This window comes from Macaca thibetana, chromosome 14 (genome assembly GCF_024542745.1).
Source record: "Macaca thibetana thibetana isolate TM-01 chromosome 14, ASM2454274v1, whole genome shotgun sequence".
NCBI lineage: Eukaryota > Metazoa > Chordata > Mammalia > Primates > Cercopithecidae > Macaca > Macaca thibetana.
The window spans coordinates 63577783-63601453 of NC_065591.1; the positions used below are offsets into that span (position 1 = coordinate 63577783).

The following is a 23671-nucleotide window of genomic DNA, read 5'->3' on the forward strand; positions in this document are numbered from 1 at the left end:
CCGGGCGCGGTGGCTCAAGCCTGTAATCCCAGCACTTTGGGAGGCCGAGACGGGCGGATCACGAGGTCAGGAGATCGAGACCATCCTGGCTAACACAGTGAAACCCCGTCTCTACTAAAAATACAAAAACTTAGCCGGGCGAGGTGGCAGGCGCCTGTAGTCCCAGCTACTCGGGAGGCTGAGGCAGGAGAATGGCGTGAACCCGGGAGGCGGAGCTTGCAGTGAGCTGAGATCCGGCCACTGCACTCCAGCCTGGGTGACAGAGCGAGACTCCGTCTCAAAAAAAAAAAATCCCCAAAAATTAACCAGGCAGTAGTGGTGTGCGCCTGTAATCCCAGCTACTCAGGAGGCTGAGGCAGGAGAATCACTCGAACCTGGGAGGCAGAAGTTGCAGTGAGCAGAGATTGCACCACTGTACTCCAGTCTGGGCAATAGAGCGAGGGTCCATCTCAAAAAAAATAAAAAGAAGTAGTTTCTGTAAAGTACTTTGAACAGTGCCTAGTTCACAGCATATACTGGAGAAAAAAAAAAGTCACCTATTGCTATTACTAACTGTTGATAGAACAGATCAGGCTGGGTGTGGTGGTTCATGCTTGTAATCCCAGCACTTTGAGAGAACTGCTTGAGCTCAAGAGTTTGAGACCAGCCTGGGCAACATAGCAAGACCTCGTCTCTACTAAAAATAAAGAGTTGCCAGGCACAGTGGCGTGCACCTGTAGTTCCAGCTACTCAGGAGGCTGAGGTGGGAGGATAGCTTGAGTCCAGGAGATTGAGGCTGCAGTGAGCTATGATGACGCCACTGCACTCCAGCCAGTGACAGAGCAAGACCCTGTCTCAAAATAACAAGCAGGCTGGGTGCAGTGGCTCACGCCGGTAATCCCAGCACTTTGGGAGGCCGAGGTGGGTGGATCACCTGAGGTCAGGAGTTCAAGACCAGCGTGGGCAACATGGTCAAACCCTGTCTCAACTAAAAATACAAAAATTAGCCAGTTGTGGTGGCACGTGCCTTTAATCCCAGCTACTCAGGAGGCTGAGGCAGGAGAATCGCTTAAGCCCGGGAGGCAGAGGTTGTAATGAGCCAAGACTGTACCACTGCACTCCAGCCTGGGTGACAAGAGTGAGACTCCATCTCAAAATAAACAAATAAATAAAATAAAAATAATAAACAATACAAAAAACAGACCAGATAACCTGAACACCTTCCTATTAAATATGCCTGGAAGTGCTCAGAAAAATATAATAAACATCCTTTTAGACTGTGCCAGCTATTAAGGTATTGTCTCTCAGCTCCAAATCTACCGTTATGCTCCGCTTTGTGATGCTGGGGCCTGGACTCCACTAAACCCCATTTCGCATTTGCCAGCGGGCTCCCTGTCAACAGGGAGTGATAAAGGGAAAACAGAAGACAAGAGAAGGCTACAAGAGACTTCCTCCTTCCTGTAGCCTAATGTTTCTTGACAACAGAAGTTGGTTCTTCCCAGTTGCTTTCTAACCTCCCAAAACCAGCCTCCTGCCCCTCAAAGGCACCAGCATCAGCTAAGTAAGGCTCAACAGAAGCCAGCTCCTCCAGGTTCCTCCTATGAGGGCCTGAGAAACCAGCAGCACCAGGCAACACCCTCTCTCCAGAGAATCTGGGTGCAGCTCCTCCAGATCCCTCTAGACTTCTAGGTTCTGGTAACCCCAGCCTTCCTCCCTGTTTTTCAGTCCTGGATGAGAAAACTTCTTTATGCAGTTATTATATCGAAGTTACTTTAATATTCCCTTTTTGCTTTTTCAGCCCTCCACCAAGGCTTTAAACCAATCTCCTTTATGAATTTCACTCTATTGTGTGGTTTCTGTTTTGCTGATTGGATCTGAACTGACATATAGATAAACTGAGCTCTCAAGAAAGTAAGAAAAATCCCCAGGAACCAAAAACAAAGAATTAGTGAGGAGGATTGAGTGAGCTGATGACATAGCTGTCCTAGCAGTGTATGGAATTTATAACACCCTCATAGGTTCAGAAGACAGATTTTGAGTCCACAAAAGGCACTGAGATCCCTGTGCAGAGGCAAGACTCTTAAATTTATACTAAGATAATAAACTAGGAAAAAAAAAATCTGTCCAGAGAGAAATAAAAAAGCTTGCCTTGCTCACTTAGTGAGATAGGAGGGAAAAACCTTCTAGGAATTCAAAACAGGCTGGGTGAAGTAGTTCATGCCAGTAATCCCAGCACACTGGGAGGCTGAGGTGGGTTGATTGCTCGAGCCCAGGAGTTTGAGACCAGCCTGGGCAACATGGCAAAACCCTGTCTCTACAAAAAATATAAAAATTTGCTGGGTATGGTGGTGTGCACCTGTAGTCCCAGCTACTTGGTAGGCTGAGGTGGGCGGATTGCTTGAGCCCAGGAGGCAGAGGTTGCAGTAAGCCAAGATCCTGCAACTGCACTCCAGCCTGAGCAACAAAGCCAGACAGATCCTATCTCAAAAAATAAAATAAAATAAAATAAAATTCTAGAAAGCAGAAATTAATCTGTAGTGAAAAACAAACGAACAAACAATCAATCAGTGGTTCCTGGTATCAGAGTGAAAGGAAAAATGGACTGTAAAGAAGTATCAGAGACAGACGCAGTGGCTCATGCCTGTAATCCCAGCACTTTGGGAGGCTGAGGAGGGCGGATTACCTGAGGTTGGGAGTTCAAGACCAGCATGACCAACATAGTGAAACCCCGTAGCTACTAAAAATACAGAATTAGGTGGGCATGATGGCACATGCCTGTAATCCCAGCTACTCAGGAGACTGAGGCAGGAGAATCGCTTGAACCTGGGAAGCAGAGGTTGCAGGGAGCTGAGATTGCACCACTGCACTCCAGCCTGGGGAACAAGAACAAAACTCCATCTTTAAAAAAAAAAAAAAAAAGTCCGGGCGCGGTGGCTCAAGCCTGTAATCCCAGCACTTTGGGAGGCCGAGACGGGTGGATCACGAGGTCAGGAGATCAAGACCATCCTGGCGAACAAGGTGAAACCCCGTCTCTACTAAAAAAAAAAAAAAAAAAAAAAAAAACAAACAAAAACTAGCCGGGCGAGGTGGCGGGCGCCTGTAGTACCAGCTACTCGGGAGGCTGAGGCAGGAGAATGGCGTAAACCCGGGAGGCGGAGCTTGCAGTGAGCTGAGATCCGGCCACTGCACTCCAGCCTGGGCGACAGAGCGAGAATCCGTCTCAAAGAAAAAAAAAAAAAAAAAAAAAAAAGCATGAGAAATCTTTTGGGGGTGAGAGAAATCCTCTGTATCTCAATTATGGCTTCTGTTTACAGGTGTAGACATCTGCCAAAACTCAACTTTCTTTAAAATTATTACAGACACAAAATTGAAAACATGAGACAAAAACAAGATCATGAAAAACAAGCAGATTTGAAAATGAATCAAAGAGCACTTCCAATAAATGAAAAAGTTAGCTAATAAAAATAAGAATTCAAAAAACAAATCAAACCTAGCTGAAGAGTTAACTAGTAAACTAGAAGATAGATATAAGGAAATTATCCACAAGTTAACACAGAAAAATAGAAATGGAAATTATGAAAGAAGGAATAAGATGTGGACAACAGAATGAGGAAGTTCAACATAAGTTAAGCATGAGATCTGAGAGAGGTAAAGAGGTAATGATTGGGAATTTTTACACAATTAGTGAAAATATATGAAATTTCAGATTAAGGAATTACTATATGCCCCCAGTATATAGTGATTTAAGAAAATTAAATTCACACCATGTAATGGAAGTACAGAACACAAATGATAGCAAAGAGGATCTTAAAAACAACCAGAAAGAAAGACAGTTACCTACAATTAAATAAGTTAATCTGTAAGCATAGTTCTCAGGAGTAACAACAAAAAGCCAGAATTTCAATGAAAAAACAGTTTCAGTTTTTTATTTATTTTTTTTTGAGGTGGATTCTCGCTCTGTCGCCCAGGCTGGAGTGCAGTGGCGTGATCTCAGCTCACTGCAAGCTCCGCCTCCCAGGTTCACGTCATTCTCCTGCCTCAGCCTCCCAAGTAGCTGGGACTACAGGCGATCGCCACCACGCCCGGCTAATTTTTTTGTATTTTTAGTAGAGACGGGGTTTCACCATGTTAGCCAGGATGGTCTTGATCTCCTGACCTTGTGATCCACCCCCCTGGCCTCCCAAAATGCTGGGATTACCGGCGTGAGCCACCGCGCCCGGTTGAAAAAACACTTTCAAAGTGCTAAGAGGCAATAATTGGAAGCCTAGTACCCAGCTAAACTACCAATCCAGACTGAAAGTGAGCTGGGCAGGAGAATGGGGTGAACCCGGGAGGCGGAGCTTGCAGTGAGCTGAGATCACGCCACTGCACTCCAGCCTGGGCGACAGAGCGAGACTCCATCTCGAAAAAGGACTGAAAGTGAAATAAAGATTTTTTAAATGCAGACAGTGTTTACCACTAACAGATTCCCACTGAAGCAAACATCTGGGGGATGTATATATCTATGCATTAAAAAAGGAAGGAATAAAATGCAGGGAAGAACGGTGAAAAAGCCAACAGCAGACATACATGGGTAAAACAAAATAATCACTAACAATACAAAACAATATACATATTTTAACTGAGTTGGGGTCTCACTATGTTGCCCAGGCTAGCTAAGAACTCCTAGGCTCAAGCAATCCTCCTGCCTCAGCCTCCAGAGTAGTTGGGATGACAGGGCAAGCCACCATGCCCAGCTACAAAATAATAATTATTAATTAAAATTGTTCAACATAGAGATGGATTGACTTTGGGAATGATCTCATTCTAGAAAGTACTCACTTTGAGTCTGGACAACACCTTTTGTACGTTTAGTGTACACTGGGTAAGAGACTGAATTAAATGACCACACCATATATTAGGTTAATGCACAAGTAACTGCGGTTTTTGCCATTACTTTCAACAGTAACAACTGCAATTACTTTTGCACCAACCTAATATCTTCTGATCATAGTTTTATCAATTAAACACAGCTGTCCAAACAGCCGCTGATCAGCTCTGTTCAGCTACCCGAGCAGCGCTATGCCCTCATCCTAACAGTTCTAGAATTCAGTCTTATTTCAAGGCATTCTTCCCACTTCCATGTTCCACATGTGAAAAATAATTCTATGTTTCTTAATTAGCTTTCAGGTAAGACCTTTAAGCTTTTGGAATGTACAGCTTTTCGCTTTGAACTAAAAGCTTAGACATTACAATTAGTCATCCCTTGCTTGAACTTAGGCTAAGAAAATAGTATTTTGGAAGCTTTTACAAAGAAGTATGTGGTTCTTCCTCTAAAGAAGAAAATATCACACAGAAAGAGGGAGAGAAGAAACATACACCCATCTGTGCTGACAGAAAGCACCTTACATGATCCTCACGTTCGCCCCAGATTCTCATATATTCACAGCAGTAAAGAGAGGCCCAACTCCCTCGCCATTAAAGCTTTAACGACCAGACAACCCAGAAGTTTGGAAACATAGAACCAGGCAACAGATACTAGAGAGAGGGAACTATGTATTAAAGCAAGAAAATATCATCACGTTTTCAAGAGGGAGTGCCATTCCAGAAAAGAGGACAGCTGAATACTGAGGTTCAAATGCCACTAAATGAAAACGGGAAAGCGAAGTTCCTGTGCCCTTTCAGCCCAAGAAATTATTCCAAAGCATACATTTATTCCCATTACATGTCGCAAATCCTGCCTGGCCATTAGGATGCAGTGACGAAAAAGTCTCTCATTATCTAGAAGGGCAGACAAACTCGCATAGACTCTTAAAATACGAGATGACAGGCCGGGCCTGGTGGCTCACGCCTGTAATTCAAGCACTTTGGGAGGCCGAGGCGGGTGGACAACGACGTCAGGAGTTCAAGACCAGCCTGGCCAAGACGGTGGAATCCCGTCTCTATTAACAATACAAAAATTGGTCGGGCGTGGTGGCGGGCGCCTGTAATCCCAGCTACTTGGGAGGCTAAGGGAACTGCTTGAACCCGGGAGGCATATCTTGCAGTGAGCCGAGATCGTGCCACTGCACTCCAGCCTGGGCGACAGGGTGAGACTCCGTCTCAAAAAACAAAACAAAACAAAACAAAAAAAACTAACAGATGACAAGCGCTAACTCAGAGGTAAGCAAAAGAGAGTACCCATAGGCGGCAGCATTAACCCAGTGGGCTCCCGCCCACCCACAATCTTCACACAGTCACCCCACTTATAGTCATAAATTTGTACTCTCCGAGGTGCGTGTATGAAACATGTTATCTGTGAGAGTCCGTGGATGAAAAAAACAAACAAAAAGAAACAAAAAAATTATTAAAAAAAAAAAAAAGAAAAAGACATAGCTGTTTTGACCAGGGCAACCACCCCCAGGAAGTAGGTAAGGCAGGTAAGGTCACTGTTTACATATATGAAAAGTGAGGCTCAAAATACACTGACCAGTCCAAGACAACGCGCGCCCCCACACAGCACCTTCCCCGTCCCCATTTATGCCCAACCCGCAAAACCCCAAGTAGAGCCAACCTCGCACTGGCTACGTTAACCAGGCCAAGCTAAACATTACAAACCTCAGGCTCCCCATCTTTAAAGTATAACAAGTGGTTAGGAGATTAAAAAGATAAACATTTGGCAGGTCATTGTGGACGGTGTAGCTCAGAAAATGCTGACTACTGCTATTGTTACCGATAAAAGACGAAGATTTTCCAAGACCCGACCCTTCGCTTACAAGCCTTTAAGGAACTTGCCCTACCCCCGACCCCCGTCACCTTCAGACTTAATTCCACAGACACGCCCCCAAACAGACCCTCCCCTTTAAGGCACCCCCGGCTCCTCCCCCTCAGGCGCCTCTCCTCAGAAACCTTACCCCGCTAGATTCTGCCCTTTTGGACTCGGTTACGGAGGAGGCCTTCCGCTCGCAGCGGCCTCTCCAGCACCCCTTTTAGGCCTGGCACCCCTGCAGGTGCCCAGGCCGCACGCCAAACGCGGGCCCACGCCGGTTACCTGGCTGCGCGCTCGCGCTCTGCCTCGCTACTCACCCGAATCGCACTTAGTCCTGGGCTCGCGCCAGCGTTGTGAACGCACAATTAGTTTAAACTATGGCCCCGCCCCCTCGCGCGGCCCTCTGATTGGCCTCTGTCGGCCGTTGACTTACGCGGGGCACGCTTAAGGACCCGGGAAAGGAAGTTTGAGGGCCACTGGGAAAGAGAAGGGGTATCACCGCTTCCGGACCCCGGCCTGGACTTGAAGGCAAAGAGAACCACAAATCCCAGCGTCACCCGCGGCCTTAGAGCCCCGCCCATGACAAACTACAGGTCCCGGTAAGCACCGCGTCAGTTCTTATGGCGCCTGCCGGGTCGTGATGACGAAAGCAGTTGCCATGGAGTTGCCCTGAGTAACCGTGAGGCAGTGGCACGCCAAGACTGGAGAGGAAGCGACTGCGGGTGAGTCGGGCGGGAAAACAGGAAACCTGTTCTAGGGGACAAGAGATCTATGGAGAAGGGAGGGGCACTCACAGAATGACTAAGAACCTCCCTGCTCGGGTATCTGAGATTTCCCCAACCGACCCTCATCACCTTTCACAGTGAACAAGACACAACACTCACACGGGACAAACTGGGCAAGGGGAACAGAGGGAGGGAAAGGCGTTGAGATATATATCCATACAGATTTGGGGATGCTTAAGAACCTCCCCCAGGGCCAGGAGCGGTGGCTCACGCTTGTAATCCCAACACTTTGGGAGACAAAGGCAGGCGGATCGCTTAAGGCCAGGAGTTCGAGACCAGCCTGAGAAACATGGCGAACCCTGTCTCTACCAAAAATACAAAAAAATTAGCCGGGCTTTGTGGCGCGCTCCAGTGGCCCCACCTGCTAGGGAGGCTGAGGTGGGAGGATCGCTTGAGCCCAGAGATTGAAGCTGCAGTGAGTTGCAGTGATCACGCAACTACACTCCAGCGTGGGCTACAGAGCAATATCCCCATCTCAAAACAAAAGGAAACAAAACAAAACAACGAACCCCACTCCCAACGCAAACATAAGGCTCCCAAAATCGGATGCTTCAAGTTCCAGCCATAACCTGGGAGATCAGAAACGCCCTCAGAAATGGAGTTTTCCTCTGAGGAACTGAGACCTCCTTCCAAGACATGTGGTTAGCATTAGATAGAGTAAATCGCAGTCCCTACCCTAATTCTGGAGATGTAGGAAACTTCCTGGGTCGTGAAGTGCCTCTTTCCTTCCTCTTCCAAGGAGTAAAACCCTTTCTCAACCTGTCCCCAGATTCCCTTTTCTCCCCACACCTTCTCCATGGTCCGCTATTCAAAGCTCTACAGTTAGAGATTCATTCTTTTTAGTCCTCACGACAGATCTATTACATTTAGTAACCTACCCAATGCTTTCACAGTCTGTCTTTTGATACTCTTAACAGCTCTGTGAATCAAAGATATTTATCTTCATTTCACAGATTGGAAAACTGAAACCTAGAGAAAAGGGACTTGCCCAAGGCCACACACCAAATTAGTGACAGAGCTAGAACTAGACTCCAGTTCTCCAGCTTCCAGCTAAGTCTCTTTAGCTTCAGCCTACTGCCTCTATAGCTGAAGGACTTGTTCCAAGGAACAAGTTAAACTGCCCCAGGGAAAACGAACCTGTATGGCCTACTTTGGATTATTTACACTTCCACTGGAATGAATTTCAGATCCTCCCCTGAAAGTTTTAATGGGGAAAAGGAACTAGAGAGACTAAGACAATGAAACTTGAACATTTTTAACTAAACAGGAAACAGAAGTGCTAACACAGCACCCATGTCTGAAGTGACCACCATGATTAGCTGGTTTCCAGCTGGTGGCTAGCTGGCCCTGATTGGTCCACTTACTACCTTAAAGTTCTCCCAGGTTTGGTCCTACGCCTTTTGCTACTGCGCTCTATATTCTCTTCTTGGGTACCCCTCTACACCCACAACTTCATTTTCCACCTGTATGCAAATGTACACAAGTGTGTATCTCTAGCCCAGTCCTCATCTCTAAGCTCCAGATCTATATAGCCAATTGCCTCCTCAACATCTCCTTTAGGATACCTCAAAGGCGGCCGGGCGCGGTGGCTCACGCCTGTAATCCCAGCACTTTGGGAGGCCGAGGCGGGAGGATCACAAGGTCAGGAGATTGAGACCATCCTGGCTAACACGGTGAAACCCCGTCTCTACTAAAAATACAAAAAATTAGCCGGGCATGGTGGCAGGCGCCTGTAGTCCCAGCTACTCGGGAGGCTGAGGCAGGAGAATGGCGTGAACCTGGGAGGCGGAGCTTGCAGTGAGCCCGAGATTGCACCACAGCACTCCAGCCTGGGCGACAGAGCGAGATTCCGTCTCAAAAAAAAAAAAAAAAAAAAAAAAAAGGATACCTCAAAGGCAACCCAAACTCTACATTTCTGAAATTGAAACCAATCTCTGTGTATCCCAACCCTTTCCTCCAAGTCTGGATCTCTTCCAGTGCTCCTACCTTTATCCACAATATACACAAGCCCAAAACCCAAGAGTTAATACCTCTTCCATTTACTTAATACCTCTTCCATTTCCCATCTATCATTAAGTCTTATCAGCTTTACTTCCTGAATATCTTCTATATAGGTCCTGCCATATTTGCATACTGCAACCAGAGTAATCCTTCAAAATGCAAAGCTGATAATTGTTCACTCTCTACCCCACCCCCAATTTTCTTTTTTGTTTTTTCAAGGCAGAGTTTCACTCTTGTTGCCCAGGCTGGAGTGCAATGGCACAATCTCGGCTCACAGCAACCTCCTCCCGGTTTCAAGCGATTCTCTTGTCTCAGCCTCCCAAGTAGCTGGGATTACAGGCATGCGCCACCACACCCGGCTAATTTTGTGTTTTTAGTAGAGATGGGGTTTCTTCATGTTGGTCAGGCTGGTCTCGAACTCCCAACCTCAGGTCATCTGCCCACCTTGGCCTCCCAAAGTGCTGAGATTACAGGCGTGAGCCACCACGCCCAGCCAACCCCCATTTAATATTAATACTTTGTGGTTTCCTATTGCTCCCATCTCTCCAGCCTCCAGTCTAACCATACATATTCCTCCTTCTCTCCCCTTCAGTTATATAACCTTTAAGGTCTTCAAAATTTCCAAGTGCCCTTCCACCATAGAACCTTTGCATATAGCAGTCACATCTGCCTGGAATGCTCATTCCACAGCACCCCCTACCCCATAAGTTAATTTGTACTTATCCTTTGGATTTCTCTCAGTCACTTCTTCAGGAATGTCTTCCTGTAGACTGTTCAGACCAGGTCAGATCCCTCAATTACAGCAACCTCATGTCCCTCTCCTTTGTAGTGTTATTTAGTTGCAATTTTTAATGTGTTTGTTAAGCACCTACTACTTGCCAGCACTATGAGATACAACTGTAAGAAAAATATGGTTTCTGCCCTGGTGGTGTTTATGGACATACAGATAGTAAGCAGATAATTATAGTGTTATGAGTGCTACCATGGAAATCATAGCACTATAATTACAGATTTTAGGATAAAGGTAGACTTCTCAGAAAAGTTGAAACCTGATCTGAGCCCTGAAGTAAGAATTAGCAAAGCAAAAGGAGGAGAGAAAAACTATATTCCAAGCAGACAGAGCTGGAAGGAGACACTGTTCCACTTAGAGGCCCAGCAGCAGGTCCGAGGAACTTATGGTGAGTAGTTACATTTGGCTGGACTGCAGAATTGGAGTTGAGATGGTAGTAGAGGCGAGTAAACAGAAGCCAGGTTGAATCTTGGGCCTCCTTTTGGCACCTGGGAATATAACCTCCCAGAATAATTAGATTATGTGGCAGATTTTTCTTTTTTCTTTTCTTTTTTCTTTTGACAGAGTCTTGCTCTGTTGCCCAGACTGGAGTGCAGTGGCACAGTCATAGCTCACTGCAGCCTCGAACTCCTGGGCTTGAGCCATACTCCTACCTCAGCCTCCCAAGTAGCTGGGACTGCAGGTGTGAGCTGCCATGCCTGGCTAAATACGTGGCAGATTTTTCATAGCAGTCTTTGATTTTTTTTCTACCATCAGTCCATCATCAGAAACTCTCAGGCCAGGCTGTTGAATCTCCTATCAGATTTATGTGATTATTACCTCAAAGCTTCCTGTGTTATCATGTTGCAACTTGCCTGAGAGATGTCAGGAATAGGCTAGCAACAATCAAATTACAAACTTTAGTAATTTCCCAAAACTGAAAACAGTTTTCTGTCAACTTGGAATTGGTTAAATAAAGTTAAATTAAGTGAATAACATTAAAGTAAGATACATAGGATAAAATACTTTGCAACTACTAAAAAGGGTAATAATCTACAACAATTCGAAAATTTAAAAATAGGTTTATAAAGGAATATTGTTTATTTAAAAATATACATAATCTAGGCCGGGCACAGTGGCTCACACCTGTAATCCCAGCACTTCGGGAGGCCAAGGTAAGTGAATAGCTTGAGCCCAGGAGTTTGAGACCAGCCTAAGCAACATGGCAAAACTGTGTCTCTACAAAAAAAAATACAAAAATTAGCAGGGTGTGGTGACGTGTGCCTGTAGTCCCAGCTACTTGGGAGGCTGAGGTGGTGGGATTGCCTAAGCCCAGGAGGCAGAGGTTGCAGTGAGCTGAAGTGGCACCACTGCACTCCAGCCTGCGCAACAGAGTGAGACCTTGTCTCAAAAAAAAAAGAAAAAAAAAAAGAAAGAAAAAAGAAAACCACGCATGTGCGTGTGTGTATGTATAAAACCTTATTAGCTATACATTCTAGGAGGTTATATTCCCAAACTGTTAATGGAGATTCAAACTTTGAGTTCCTATTTGATGTACTTCTCCATGTCATTTCACTTTATTCATCTATCATCTATCATATTAGCTTTTACAATTAAAAAACAAAACAGTTAAAGATACTGTCAATTTGGAAATGAGAAATTCCAGTTCTGAAACAAGGCAGGTATTCCCCTAACCTTGTTATTCATCAAGTCAGTCAGTCTGGACAGATGAAGGTGCTGGCATCTGATTATCTCCTGGTCATAAGCCAGAATAGCAGATGGGAAAGACTGACTCCAAAAACACAGCCACAGGATTAAGCATGGCAGCATCAAGGCTTTGTCAGTTCTCTCCAGCAGTCAAGCTCTCTGTGATACCCTGAAGACTCCATTAATTCCTTCATTTCTTCTTTCATTTTTCCATTGTCCATCCATTTTCATTTGTCCATCAAACCTTTAGTGAATGTGCATTTTTTTTTTTTTTGCCAGGTTCAATGTAGGGTAATGATGAGAAGGGAGAAAGAAGTCTGAGTCTTGTCCCTGTCCTCAAGCTTACAGGGAGTAAACAAAGTTGGTTATAATGAAATTAACAAAGAATACAACCGCTTCCATTTATTGAGCACCTGATGCCAGATGTACAATAGTTCTCAAAGTAGGGTTTGTCTCCATTTCACAGATGAGTAAACAGGCTGAAATAAAATTTTGTTCAATAAAATTTTGTTCAAAGTACAGTGGGGGCATGCCGAAGTTAGCTATTGCTGTGTAACAAACCATCCCAAAACACAGTGGCTTAAGATAATAAACATTTATTATTGCTTCTAAGTCTTAGAGTCAGCTGGATGGTTCTTCTGGTTTGGCTGGGCTTACTCATGTGTCGGCAGTCATCCGTGGGTTGGGTGACTCTCCTGATCTTGACTGGGGGTAGGCTGACTGTGGGTTAGTCTAGGATGGCTTCAGCTGGAATCAATGGCTCCTTCGCATGTCTCTCACCTACACATCTCATAACCCTTCAGCAGATCAGCCATGTTCTCATGGCACTGGCAGAGAGCAAGAAGGCAGGCCTCCTTTAACGCTTCTGTTTGTTTCATGTTTATCAACATCCCACTGGCTAAAACAAGTCACATGTCTGGGCCCAGCATCAGAGATGGAACTATAATGTTATAGGCAAAAAGGGATGGATACAGGGGAGACCATGAATAGGGATCATCAAAACAATCAGCCTAACACAGGATACATTAACCAATTTTATCTGGAAAAGAAAGGCTTTATAGAAGAGGGTACACTAGAACTGAGTGTTGAAACATGAGAGAGTATTCACTAAGTGGGCAGCTGTTACTTGGAACTGGATGCAGGCTGGTTTGCCACAATCAACAGAAACTCAGCAGGTCTTTCTGTGCTCATGACAGAGTTCTATTATTTGTATCTTGGCTTCATTTCTTCTGGTCAGGCACAGAGCAGCAAGCACTCAACAAATGTTTGCTGAATTGAACTGAATATCTTACTGTGAACAAGGTGTGGACTGAAACAGCTGAACCTGGGAGCCAATTGTTAGAACAGCTTAGCATCAACTCTTCTAAAACAGAAATCCTCAGAATTGGCAGTTTCTCATTCATTCATCCCACAAACATTTTCTGAGTGCCTGTTGTAAACCCGGTTCTATGTTGGATAATGAATAAGACGCGATACTAGCTCACAGCCTGGGCTACAGCTTAAATGCAGAAGGCTAAAAATTTAACCAGCTTCTTGGGGCTCCATTTGTAGTACTAATTCAGAAAATGCAACAGGAGCTGGTGCTACACAAAATCAGAAGTCTTTAGGAACTGCATTGGGGTTCTCTGATAGTCAAGAAAACTAACAGTAAAAATCTGCCCTTAAGTATTTCAAGTTAAAATCCATGTTCAGTGGTGCATAACTCTGGGGTACCAACCCAGTATTTACTTCGAGAAAAGTATCCAATCTTGTTCAAAGGTATCAAATCTGTTGTAGGTGCTGAAGTGGGATGGGCTTCTGTATAAGCTAGGTTCCTCTAGTTCTATAGTACACAGCAGGTTCCTCTATTTTTACAAAAGAATAAAGTGTTCTTGGCCGGGCGTGGTGGCTCAAGCCTGTAATCCCAGCACTTTGGGAGGCCGAGACGGGCGGATCACGAGGTCAGGAGATCGAGACCATCCTGGCTAACATGGTGAAACCCCGTCTCTACTAAAAATACAAGAAAATTAGCCGGGCGAGGTGGCGGGCGCCTGTAGTCCCAGCTACTCGGGAGGCTGAGGCAGGAGAATGGCGTGAACCCAGGGGGGCGGAGCTTGCAGTGAGCCGAGATCACGCTACTGCACTCCAGCCTGGGGCACAGAGCAAGACTCCGTCTCAAAAAAAAAAAAAAAAAGAATAAAGTGTTCTTTGTTGTCTGCCTGTAGATTTAATATCTAAAAGATTCAAGTCTCCCTAATTGACAATCCATGCCCATGGGACCAGTTCATAACAGAAGCTGTGAAGTGACTCAAGCTGGCACTTCCCCAAAGCTCAGTTGGGACTGCTATTTTTTTTTCAGAACAAGACATTCATTTTCCTCTAAACCTACTGAACTCTATCCATGTATATGTTAAATTGCCAAAAAAAAAAAAAGAATTTACTTGAACTGTATTAAGCTTCAACTGAATTATAAGATATCAGGTCCTTGGTTTTCAACAGAAATTCTTTCTTTTTTCTCTTTTCTTCTTTTTTTTTTTTTTTTTTCTGAGACAGGGTCTTGCTCTGTCGCCTAGGCTGGAGTGCAGTGGCACAATTATAGCTCACTGCAACCTCCAACTCCTAGGCTCAAGCAATCCAACTGCCTCAGCCTCCCGAGTAAGAAATTCCACTTTAAGGTTGTTTGCCAATTTCATTGTCTCTGCAAACTAATTTATCCTTTGAATCCAATGATGAGAACTGCAATCCCAAGGTTTCTCTTTTTGCTTTGGCTGCCAGGAATTTCACAGCTAAATGTAGGCTTAGATTCTTAAAGTGCCTGGCACATCTCTCTCTTCCTGTAATCTAGTTTCTGATCTTTCTCTTCCATTTTTAACTTTCTAATCTGCACTGTCCAGTATGGTAGCCACTAGTCATGTACATTTGACAGGTAGGCTGGTCCAAATTGGGATGTGCTGTAAGTGTAAAATATCTCAGAAGGTTTTAATATTGATTACATATTGAATGATTTTTTGATATACTGGGTAAAATAAAGTTAATAAAATTAACTTTACCACTTCATTTTACTTATTTTGGCTACTAGAAAATTTTAAATTATATATGTGGCTTGCATTTGTGACATTATATTTCTAGTGGACAGCACTATTCTGCAAATCATCTGTTTTATGACTGTGTTATTATTGTAAACCTGAAATCCTTTTGGAAAGCAAGTGAAGTAATACAAACAATAATACAAAGGTGGCAGCAGTGGATGGAATGAGAAAGGGGAGGTCGACTGGGACAAGTTCTTGTCCTATATCCTTATCAATTTGTCTTTTGCTTGTGTGATTCACACACAAACCCCTTGTTAAAGTGTGTTGTCAGCTCTCTTTATCCCAGGTGAGTAGTATTCTCATGGTTCTCCCTTGTCTCCAGAAAAACCTCAGCTTTACTTTAGCTAACAAATTGGAAACCATCTGATAAGACAATTCACACCACATTGCAAGTGACTGATAACAACATTGTGTTCATCCCTCTCAGGGAGTATTTCCATTTTAACCGGAAACAATCCCTGAACCCACAGGAATGAATCCCTAATGGTGGAGTTTCAGGCATCAGTGACAGGTGAGAGGTAGACTCTGGTTTTGTGTGTGTGTATGTTTATATGTGTATGGCTACATTCAGGATAGGGCTGAAAGTAGGGTCTTTGGATGGAAAGGTAATGGAGCTGACACAGAAGCCAAGTGGAGAAGGTGGCAAATCCCCAGCTGGGCCAGACTGAGAGGGGCAGTCAGACACCAGTCAGATGTGGTGCAGGCCCTCAGGGATTTGTTAAGCAATAGAATAGCCCAGTTGATGTCACCAGAGGGTGGATATCAAGACAGTCTCCATGGTAGCTACCGTAGAGTAACAGAAAGGGTCTCAGAGTCAGGAGATTATGACTGCAGTCTACAACAGACTCATTGGCTTAACTCTGGGCAAGTCCTTTTACCCCTTGGGTTTCAGTTTCTTCATCTGGCATTTTCCAGACAAAGAAATGGGTGTTACAACTCTCAAATGAGTTCTAAGAGATGTGAAGGTGCTCTGAGAAGTAGAAAATGCTCTATACATGCAAGGAATCGTGATTCGTATCTTAAAATGGAAATACAGCCAGGCAGACCTAGAGTAGTAGAGGATAGAAAGCAGGGATGGAAGACTATGGGGAAACCTGAAGGCCGGTGTACTTGAAACACCTGTCTTTCTCTGTCCTCCCAGGCTGAACCCGGACTCCCAGGGCACCTGCTTTCACCTGATGAATGATGGCCTGAACTATGAACAAACGGGACTATATGAACACTTCGGTACAGGAGCCCCCTCTTGACTACTCCTTCAGAAGCATCCACGTCATTCAAGGTCAGCCCCCAGAGCACAGCACTCCACTCACTAAGGCAGCAGGCCCAGTGTGGTCCCCAGGGAGAAACCATAATCTTCTACTTAAAAACCTAAAGAGATTCTTCCTATATGCTTGCAGATGTGTTGTTACTGTCTTTTGGAGGGTAGGGGAGAGTGAGAGGTTTTTTTTTTTTTTGTCTTTTTGTTTGTTTTGTTTTTGCCCCTGACACAGCCCCAGGAGATCCTAAGAACATGTGCCCCTGTTTGTTTTTTTTAAGGAGCAAATCTGAAAGGAAACAGGGGGCTATCACAGTAGTTGATCATCTTTAAAAGAAGCCAGGCTACAGCAGGAAAGTCAAGTGGAAGAAAACTGGGAAGCCAGTCTACCAGCCAATAGTTTTATTCTCCTGTTTTTACCTGAAGAGAGGAGGAAAACACAGGCTCCTATGGAGTCCCAGCAAGTAGGCAAAACCCTTCTCCTCTGTCTGCAGACACAAGCCTATTCTGACTGGCCAAACATGAGGGGTCTTATCAACAAACCGGCATAGTTCCAGTTTAAATACTTACTGACAAATTTCTTACACTCATTCCAGCCATATCCAAGTTTATTCCATCATCATCTACACTTATTGCAGATTCCAACACTGCCCACACTCGCTACCATTTTGCCATTCAATGTCTTTGTAAATGGGTAGCTAGTCCCTTCAGGAGGGAACATAGGGAGGCTCTCAGCCATGTCATATTCCCAATGAGTCATTCATTCTTCCTAGGGAAGTTCTGCCATCCCTGGCTTTTGTTATCTGCTCTTTCATTAAAGCATCAGTCCATCTGTCCTCACAGAATACACGTTAACATCCACTGTTTTAGAACTATTATTTGGCTTTAATCTTCTCTCAGGCAATTGGTAGCCACCACCTTTAAGCTCGGGAAGCTGGCAAATAGCACCAGTCTTAGCTTGGGTTTAGGGTCTACTTGCGTTATCATCAGCCACAGTGGTAACTCATATTTGTTCTCTCACGAGCACACAGCCACCTACTGTGATCTTTATTGTGCACTGCATCACTTCTGATGTAGTCCATGTTTCACAAGGGGTTTTAGCTGCAATAGTAACTATCTCTAAGACAGGTGAAATGACAGAGGTGGAAGTATACCTCCTACCTATCATGGGAGTTTCTAACTCTGATGGAGGAGGTGTAGCTCTGCCCTCTGTGGAGTCCCCAGAATTGGGAGAGAGACAAGCAGTACCAAGGGTAACTCTACATCACAAAACGTAATTGGTACAGATGCCCCATCCTTCTTTCGACCATTCAGTATTTACTGAGCACTTACTATTAAGCATTTATATATGTGTGTGTGTTTGTGTGTGTGTGTGTCATATGTATATGCCAGGTATTGTGCTCCTTGCTAGATGTGTGAGAGGCATATCAAAGGCCCAAAAGGTCAGAGTCCCTTCAGATTCCCCAGAGCTTCTGAAAAACTTATTTACAGCTGGGGTTAAGGGATACAATAGAGTTTGGGGGTACTTGGCACACTATTTGCTGAATGAATACATATTACAGAATATGAAATGGCAGTGCCTTTGGAAGCCATCTAATCTGTGCTCCCACCAACCCAGATCCTCTAACTTTTCACAAACCTAGAGTGTTAAGGAAGTCTCCCACCATATTCACCTACCAACCCCTTCCAGTTTGTGGTTGAGGGATGACACAGGGAAGTTCTACCAAACTAACTTGTATTCTGACAGATGGAAACAGCTACATGGCAGCCTTTCAGAGAAAGGAAAACAGGAACATAGTTTCCCAGATCTTCCTGGAGCTAAACGCTCCCCAGTTCTCAAAGCACCGATATTTGTGGTCCAGCTTCCAGACCTGCTTTGGCCTACTCTGAACAAGGAACTTTACAGATTCTTAGGCAGTATAGTGCGTTGGTGGAATCTGAGAGGAGCAGCAACCTGTGGCAGCCTGGATATACCACTCCATCCCTGATAAGAGCAGCTCTAGCCAGCATCAAGTTTTAGGCAACTCCGTCCCCCCAGTGATGCCCTCTGAGCTTGGCCTCCAGCCCATGCTCAGTGGCATTCCCCAAGCTGCTACCTTATCACATGGGGCACTAGTTCATGTGGGGTTATTTTGACCTTAATTTTGATTCATCTGTGTCATTCTATTTCAGGGTTTTCAGGAGGTGTAGGGAGGGAGGCAGGATTAGGAATTCATGAGCTGGGGGACGCCGTTCTAGTACCCTCCTGCAACCTCAGGCCCCAACTGTGGGTCCTGCTCACTCTAGGACTAAGGCAGAGAGCCATCTGGTGGATGCTGCCTGACCTGCAGCTGAGGAGGAGGCGAGGTGGGGGTGGAAGGGCAAAGGGTGTCCCTCCAGTAGAGAGCAGAAAAGAGAGTGAAGAAAGCTGGCTAGCTTCGGCAAATACTACATACTTCCTTCCCTAGAGGTGAACTAGGAAACCAAAGGCTTAGCAGCAATGGGAAAAATACAGTTACCTCAGGCAGACCTGGCATCTGGTTCTGACTCTACGACTTTGAACTTGGGCAAGGCCCATCCTCTTTCTGGACCTCATTTTGAAAAAGTAGGAGTGAGGGTTTGGGGTGTTCCATACACCTGGGTTTTAACATAATCCTATTCCCTATTCTCTCTCCTCCTCAGCCAAACTTTCTGAGGATGTTGTTTATGCTAACTGCTCATATCCATTCACTCTTTTTTTGGTAGAGACGGGGTTTCATGATGTTGCCCAGGCTGGTCTCAAACGCCTAGGCTCAAGCAAACCTCCTCCCTTGGCCTCCCAAAGTGCTGGGATTACAGGCATGAACCCAGCCTCCATTCACTCTTGAACTCAACTCACTTCAATCTGGCTTCTACCCCCAGACCCTTGCCATTCCACTGAAGCAGCCCTTACCAAGGTTACCAGGGACTTCTAAGTTGCCAGAATTACTTTTTAGTCCTTACCTCTCTGGAACTTACTACTATAAACTATTTACTCCCTGAACATCTTTAAACTGTCCTCTCCTGATTTTCCCTGATTATTTAACTTCTCTAATGGATTCTTCTTCCTCTCTGACCTTCCTCCCTACCCTCACTCTCCATGAGGAATCTCATCTCTTTCCCTAACTTGTATGCCTTCTTTGCTAATGATTCTCAAGTCTGTGTCTCCTGAGCTTCCGACCTTCATCTCCAACTACCTACTTGGCTTCTCCACCTTTTTGTACAGGAACCTCGAACACACCAAAGCTAAGCCTGAACTCATCACCTTCCCAATGCTGTTTCTTCTTCCCATAATTCCTTACTAGTTAATACAACTGGCCACCACCCTTTAATATTCTTCTACCTTTACATCCAGTCAACCAAATTATGTTGATTGTAGGTCCGTCCCTCTCATGTCTTGCTTGGATGACTCAAACAGCCAAATTGGTCATTCGGTCCAACTCACTCCCTAAAATCCATATTCCACACTGACACTTCACAGTGATCTTTCTGAAATAAAAGATTTGAATCATTTGCTTTAAAAACTCTGGTGCCTTCCCATTACCTACAGGGTAAAGCCCAAGATCCTTAGCCTGGCATTCGAGACTTTTGACTAGATTCCTGCCTCTTCTTTTCCTCTTTGTCCCCCTTGTGCAGTGCGTGCGAGCACTTGTGTAGGCACACACACCTGCTCCAGACTCCCCGGCTGTCCTGTACCTCTACTTTTCTTCATGCTGTTCCCTGCCTTTTTACCCTTCTTTGCCTGAAAAACATCTCCTAATCCACTGAGATTCAGTTCAGGCTTCACCTGCCCTGGGAAACCTCCCTGAGCTCCCATACTGGGTCAATAGCCTCTCTTCTGTGCTGCTACGAAACGACTATTATATAGCACTTATCACATCATATTGCCAGTTTGCTCCCATCTTGCCCGTATAAGCTCCTCTAAGGCACAAATGTCTGCTCTCTGCCCTATTACTCATACAAAGTCTGCAACAGACTGTCTCTCATTTTGTTTATTACTGTATATCCAGTACCTGGCATACTGCAGGTACTCAACATTAATGGAAAGAGAGGGAGGATGTCAGAGTGTATTCCACTGAAGTGAATTCTATAGGCTTTACCAGTGGTTAATTCAGGATTTTGTGTTATCATCTACTCGGCTCAAGCCCAACAATTCTCGTTCTTAGTTTTCCTCAACCTGACACTGATTTGGTATACAAAAGACCCAGTGGTACAGTGGACATGAGAAGTCCATGTAACCTGAAAAGCCAAGAGTTTGAGATAGAAGTCTCTGGGCCTTAATCTAAACTTACTGATTGCTGGAAGCTATGGGACAGGGTTGCACTAGACTCAGCTACAGCTTGGATGGCTAATCTTCCCAGCTCTGTCCCTTCCCACCCCCTCAAGCCAGAAAAGCAAAGATGATACCCAAGTCTCACTTTGTCCCCACAGACCTGGTAAATGAGGAGCCAAGGACAGGACTACGACCACTGAAGCGTTCAAAGTCAGGGAAATCACTGACCCAGTCCCTGTGGCTGAATAACAATGTTCTCAATGATCTGAGAGACTTCAACCAGGTGGCTTCACAGCTGTTGGAGCACCCAGAGAACCTGGCCTGGATCGACTTGTCGTTTAATGACCTGACTTCCATTGACCCTGTGAGTTCCTAACACTAGGAATCCAGTCGGGGAAGCCTGAAGCCACTTTGTTCAGCCCCCAACCTCTCCACTCCTACGTGTTATCAAGGAAGTAGTGAGGCAGCATGGTGCAGTCAAGGCTAGGGGGCCAGACAGATGTAGGTTCAAATCCTGGGTTTGCCTCTTACTGACTTTGAGCAAGCTACCTAACTTCTCAAAACTGCAGCCTCCTTGTCTGAAAAATGAGGATAATACGCCAGTATCATAAAGGTTTTGTGAGGATTGAACAAAAGTACATGAAAACCAACAAACAACTGGTACATCAGAGGCTGAGGTAAAATTGTAACTGTCACTGGGCACCCACTGTGTCCTGTGCTGGGTTCTCCTGTGGAAGAGGTAGTCAATAAAAGTACAGCACTTACTTTCTGTGAACTCAGATTCAAGTTTTTTTTTTTTTTTTTTGAGACGGAGTCTCGGTCTGTCGCCCAGGCTGGAGTGCAGTGGCCGGATCTCAGCTCACTGCAAGCTCCGCCTCCCGGGTTCATGCCATTCTCCTGCCTCAGCCTCCCGAGTAGCTGGGACTACAGGCGCCCGCCACCTCGCCCGGCTAGTTTTTTGTATTTTTTAGTAGAGACGGGGTTTCACTGGGTTAGCCAGGATGGTCTCCATCTCCTGACCTCGTGATCCGCCGGTCTCGGCCTCCCAAAGTGCTGGGATTACAGGCTTGAGCCACCGCGCCCGGCCAGATTCAAGTTTTAAGAAATAAAGTTTGGCCTTTTCTGGTCCAAGATCCCTAAGAGGGGAAAGGAGCTGGAGCATGACTTGGAAACTATTCCCCTGGTGTGGTGATCTCAATTTAATCAGTATTTTAAAAGCTTCTTATGTGCCTAGCATGATACTCTCTTCCCGTTGCTCGCTGTGATAGAATCATAGATCACCAAAGCTGGAAAGGTCTTCAGTGAAGGGGCAACTAAGGCTGAGAGAGAGGCAGGAGAGGCAAGTCAGTGGCAGTGCTGGTACCCAGGCCCATCCTCCTGACCCTCAGATCACAGCTCCTTTTCAGTGTGATGCCCTGTATGTCTTAAAAGGTAAATAACAGTAGATTAGAGTCATACAGTATGGCTGTGGAGGGTTGGAGTGGAGGGCAGGTTGTTGCCCACATTCTTTCTTCTCTGCCCACAAATCAGCCCTGAGCACAGATTAAGGGTCCTGTCCTGTCTAGCCTGGCTTTTGGTTTCCTTCCCCAACAGGTCCTAACAACTTTCTTCAACCTGAGTGTCCTCTATCTTCACGGCAACAGCATCCAGCACCTGGGGGAGGTGAATAAGCTGGCTGTCCTTCCTCGGCTCCGGAGCCTGACACTCCATGGGAACCCCATGGAGGAAGAGAAAGGGTATAGGTAAGTGCCCTGCCCCTGGAGGTAGGGTCTAGCTGGGCTCCCCTAAGGGAAAGGAGGAGGAGAAACAAGAAATCTAAGACCATTCTTCTGCCATGCTTAGACCTGGGAAGTGGGTAGCCGACCTCTTAAGCATTCCTTGCTCTCAGTCAGGATAAACTTAATCTTCCCCAAACTATGCTCAAGTCCCTCCATTCCTTGCAGTCTGGGAAGACAACAGCAACTGGTGGAGGGGGAAGGGGATTTTGGTGTGGGGTCTGGCCCCTAGCCTGAGTCTTCCCCACAGGCAATATGTGCTGTGCACCCTGCCCCATATCACCACGTTCGACTTCAGTGGGGTCACCAAAGCAGACCGCACCACAGCTGAAGTCTGGAAACGCATGAACATCAAGCCCAAGAAGGCCCGGATCAAGCAGAATACACTTTGAGGCTCCCACGACCCTAGTAGTCCTAAAGGCCTGAGAATAGACAGCATGGTTTGACAATAAATGATTTGAGCTGTTGAGCAGATGAGAAGTCACTTACACCTTGTAGAGATGTTCTCTAACTCAGGCAACTGCAAGTAGCTCTAGCCTTTTCTTTTTTTTTTTTTTTGAGACAGAGTCTCACTCTGTTGCACAGGCTGGAGTACAGTGGCACGATCTTGGCTCACAGGAACCTCTGCCTCCCAGGTTCAAGAGATTCTCCTGTCTCAGCCTCTCCAGTAGCTGTGATTATAGGCGCACACCACCATGACTGGCTTTTTTTTTTTTTTTTTTTTTTTTTTTTGAGACAGTTTCGCTCTTGTTGCCCAGGCTGGAGTGCAGTGGTACGATCTCAGCTCGCTGCAACCTCCACCTCCCAGGTTCAAGCAATTCTCCTGCCTCAGCCTCCTGAGTAGCTGGGATTACAGGCGCCTGCTACCACACCCAGCTAATTTTTTACATTTTAGTAGAGACAAGATTTCGCCATGTTGGCCAGGCTTGTCTCGAACTCCTGACCTCAGGTGATCCACCCACTTCAGCCTCTCAAAGTGCTGGGATTACAAGTGTAAGCCACCACCCCTGGCCTTTTTTTGTATTTTTAGTAGAGATGGGGTTTTGCCATATTGGCCAGGCTGGTCTCGAACTCCTGACCTCAGGTGATCCGCCCACCTCAGCTTCCCAAAGTGCTACGATTACGGGTATAAGCCACTATACCTGGCCAGCTCTAGTCTTATTTTGCTGAAAAAGTGAGGCAATTGAGGGAAAGGCCTGCTGGTCTGGGACTGGAGACCTGGGTTTACCACATAGCCTTGGGAAATTTATCTAACTTTCTGGGCCCCTTTGTACTTTTCAGCTTAGAGATTTGGGGGTTAAAGTAGATCAGTAATTTCCAAACTCTTCAGAGTAC

At 45.5% G+C, this 23671-nt stretch overlaps 4 protein-coding genes across 10 annotated transcripts in view; 2 read left to right on the forward strand and 2 right to left on the reverse strand.

Moving 5' to 3' along the window:
• NUMA1 (nuclear mitotic apparatus protein 1) overlaps positions 1-7219 on the reverse strand; it is an 82102-nt gene extending 74883 nt beyond the window's left edge. The window contains exon 1 of one of the 3 annotated variants that reach the window (XM_050756043.1): positions 7140-7219. The gene's annotated coding sequence lies outside the window, so the exon portion shown is untranslated. Of the gene's footprint in view, positions 1-6851; positions 6949-7023; positions 7112-7139 lie in introns of those variants that run through there. The other 2 variants (XM_050756042.1, XM_050756039.1) reach the window with 2 other exon arrangements.
• LOC126935216 (folate receptor alpha) overlaps positions 1-23671 on the forward strand; it is a 181199-nt gene that overhangs the window by 35449 nt on the left and 122079 nt on the right. The window lies entirely within an intron of this gene.
• Positions 7213-23041, forward strand: LRRC51 (leucine rich repeat containing 51). Of its 5 annotated transcripts, none has more exons than XM_050756480.1 (6): positions 7213-7305; positions 15464-15547; positions 16178-16315; positions 20720-20925; positions 22155-22303; positions 22587-23041. In XM_050756480.1, the coding sequence occupies exons 3-6, from the start codon at positions 16234-16236 to the stop codon at positions 22726-22728; spliced, it is 579 nt and encodes a 192-aa protein (XP_050612437.1). In that variant the 5' UTR covers positions 7213-7305; positions 15464-15547; positions 16178-16233; the 3' UTR covers positions 22729-23041. The 5 variants fall into 5 exon arrangements, with proteins under 5 accessions (XP_050612437.1, XP_050612436.1, XP_050612439.1 ...); XM_050756479.1 differs by having other exon boundaries at positions 7299-7428; XM_050756482.1 differs by lacking the exon at positions 15464-15547 and having other exon boundaries at positions 7299-7428.
• The window catches only part of LAMTOR1 (late endosomal/lysosomal adaptor, MAPK and MTOR activator 1), a 282658-nt gene continuing 270803 nt past the window's right edge, over positions 11817-23671 (reverse strand). The window contains exon 5 of the mRNA XM_050756498.1: positions 11817-12795. Within this exon, the coding sequence (XP_050612455.1) occupies positions 12745-12795 (51 nt within the window). The 3' untranslated portion in view covers positions 11817-12744. The remainder of the gene's footprint in view (positions 12796-23671) is intronic.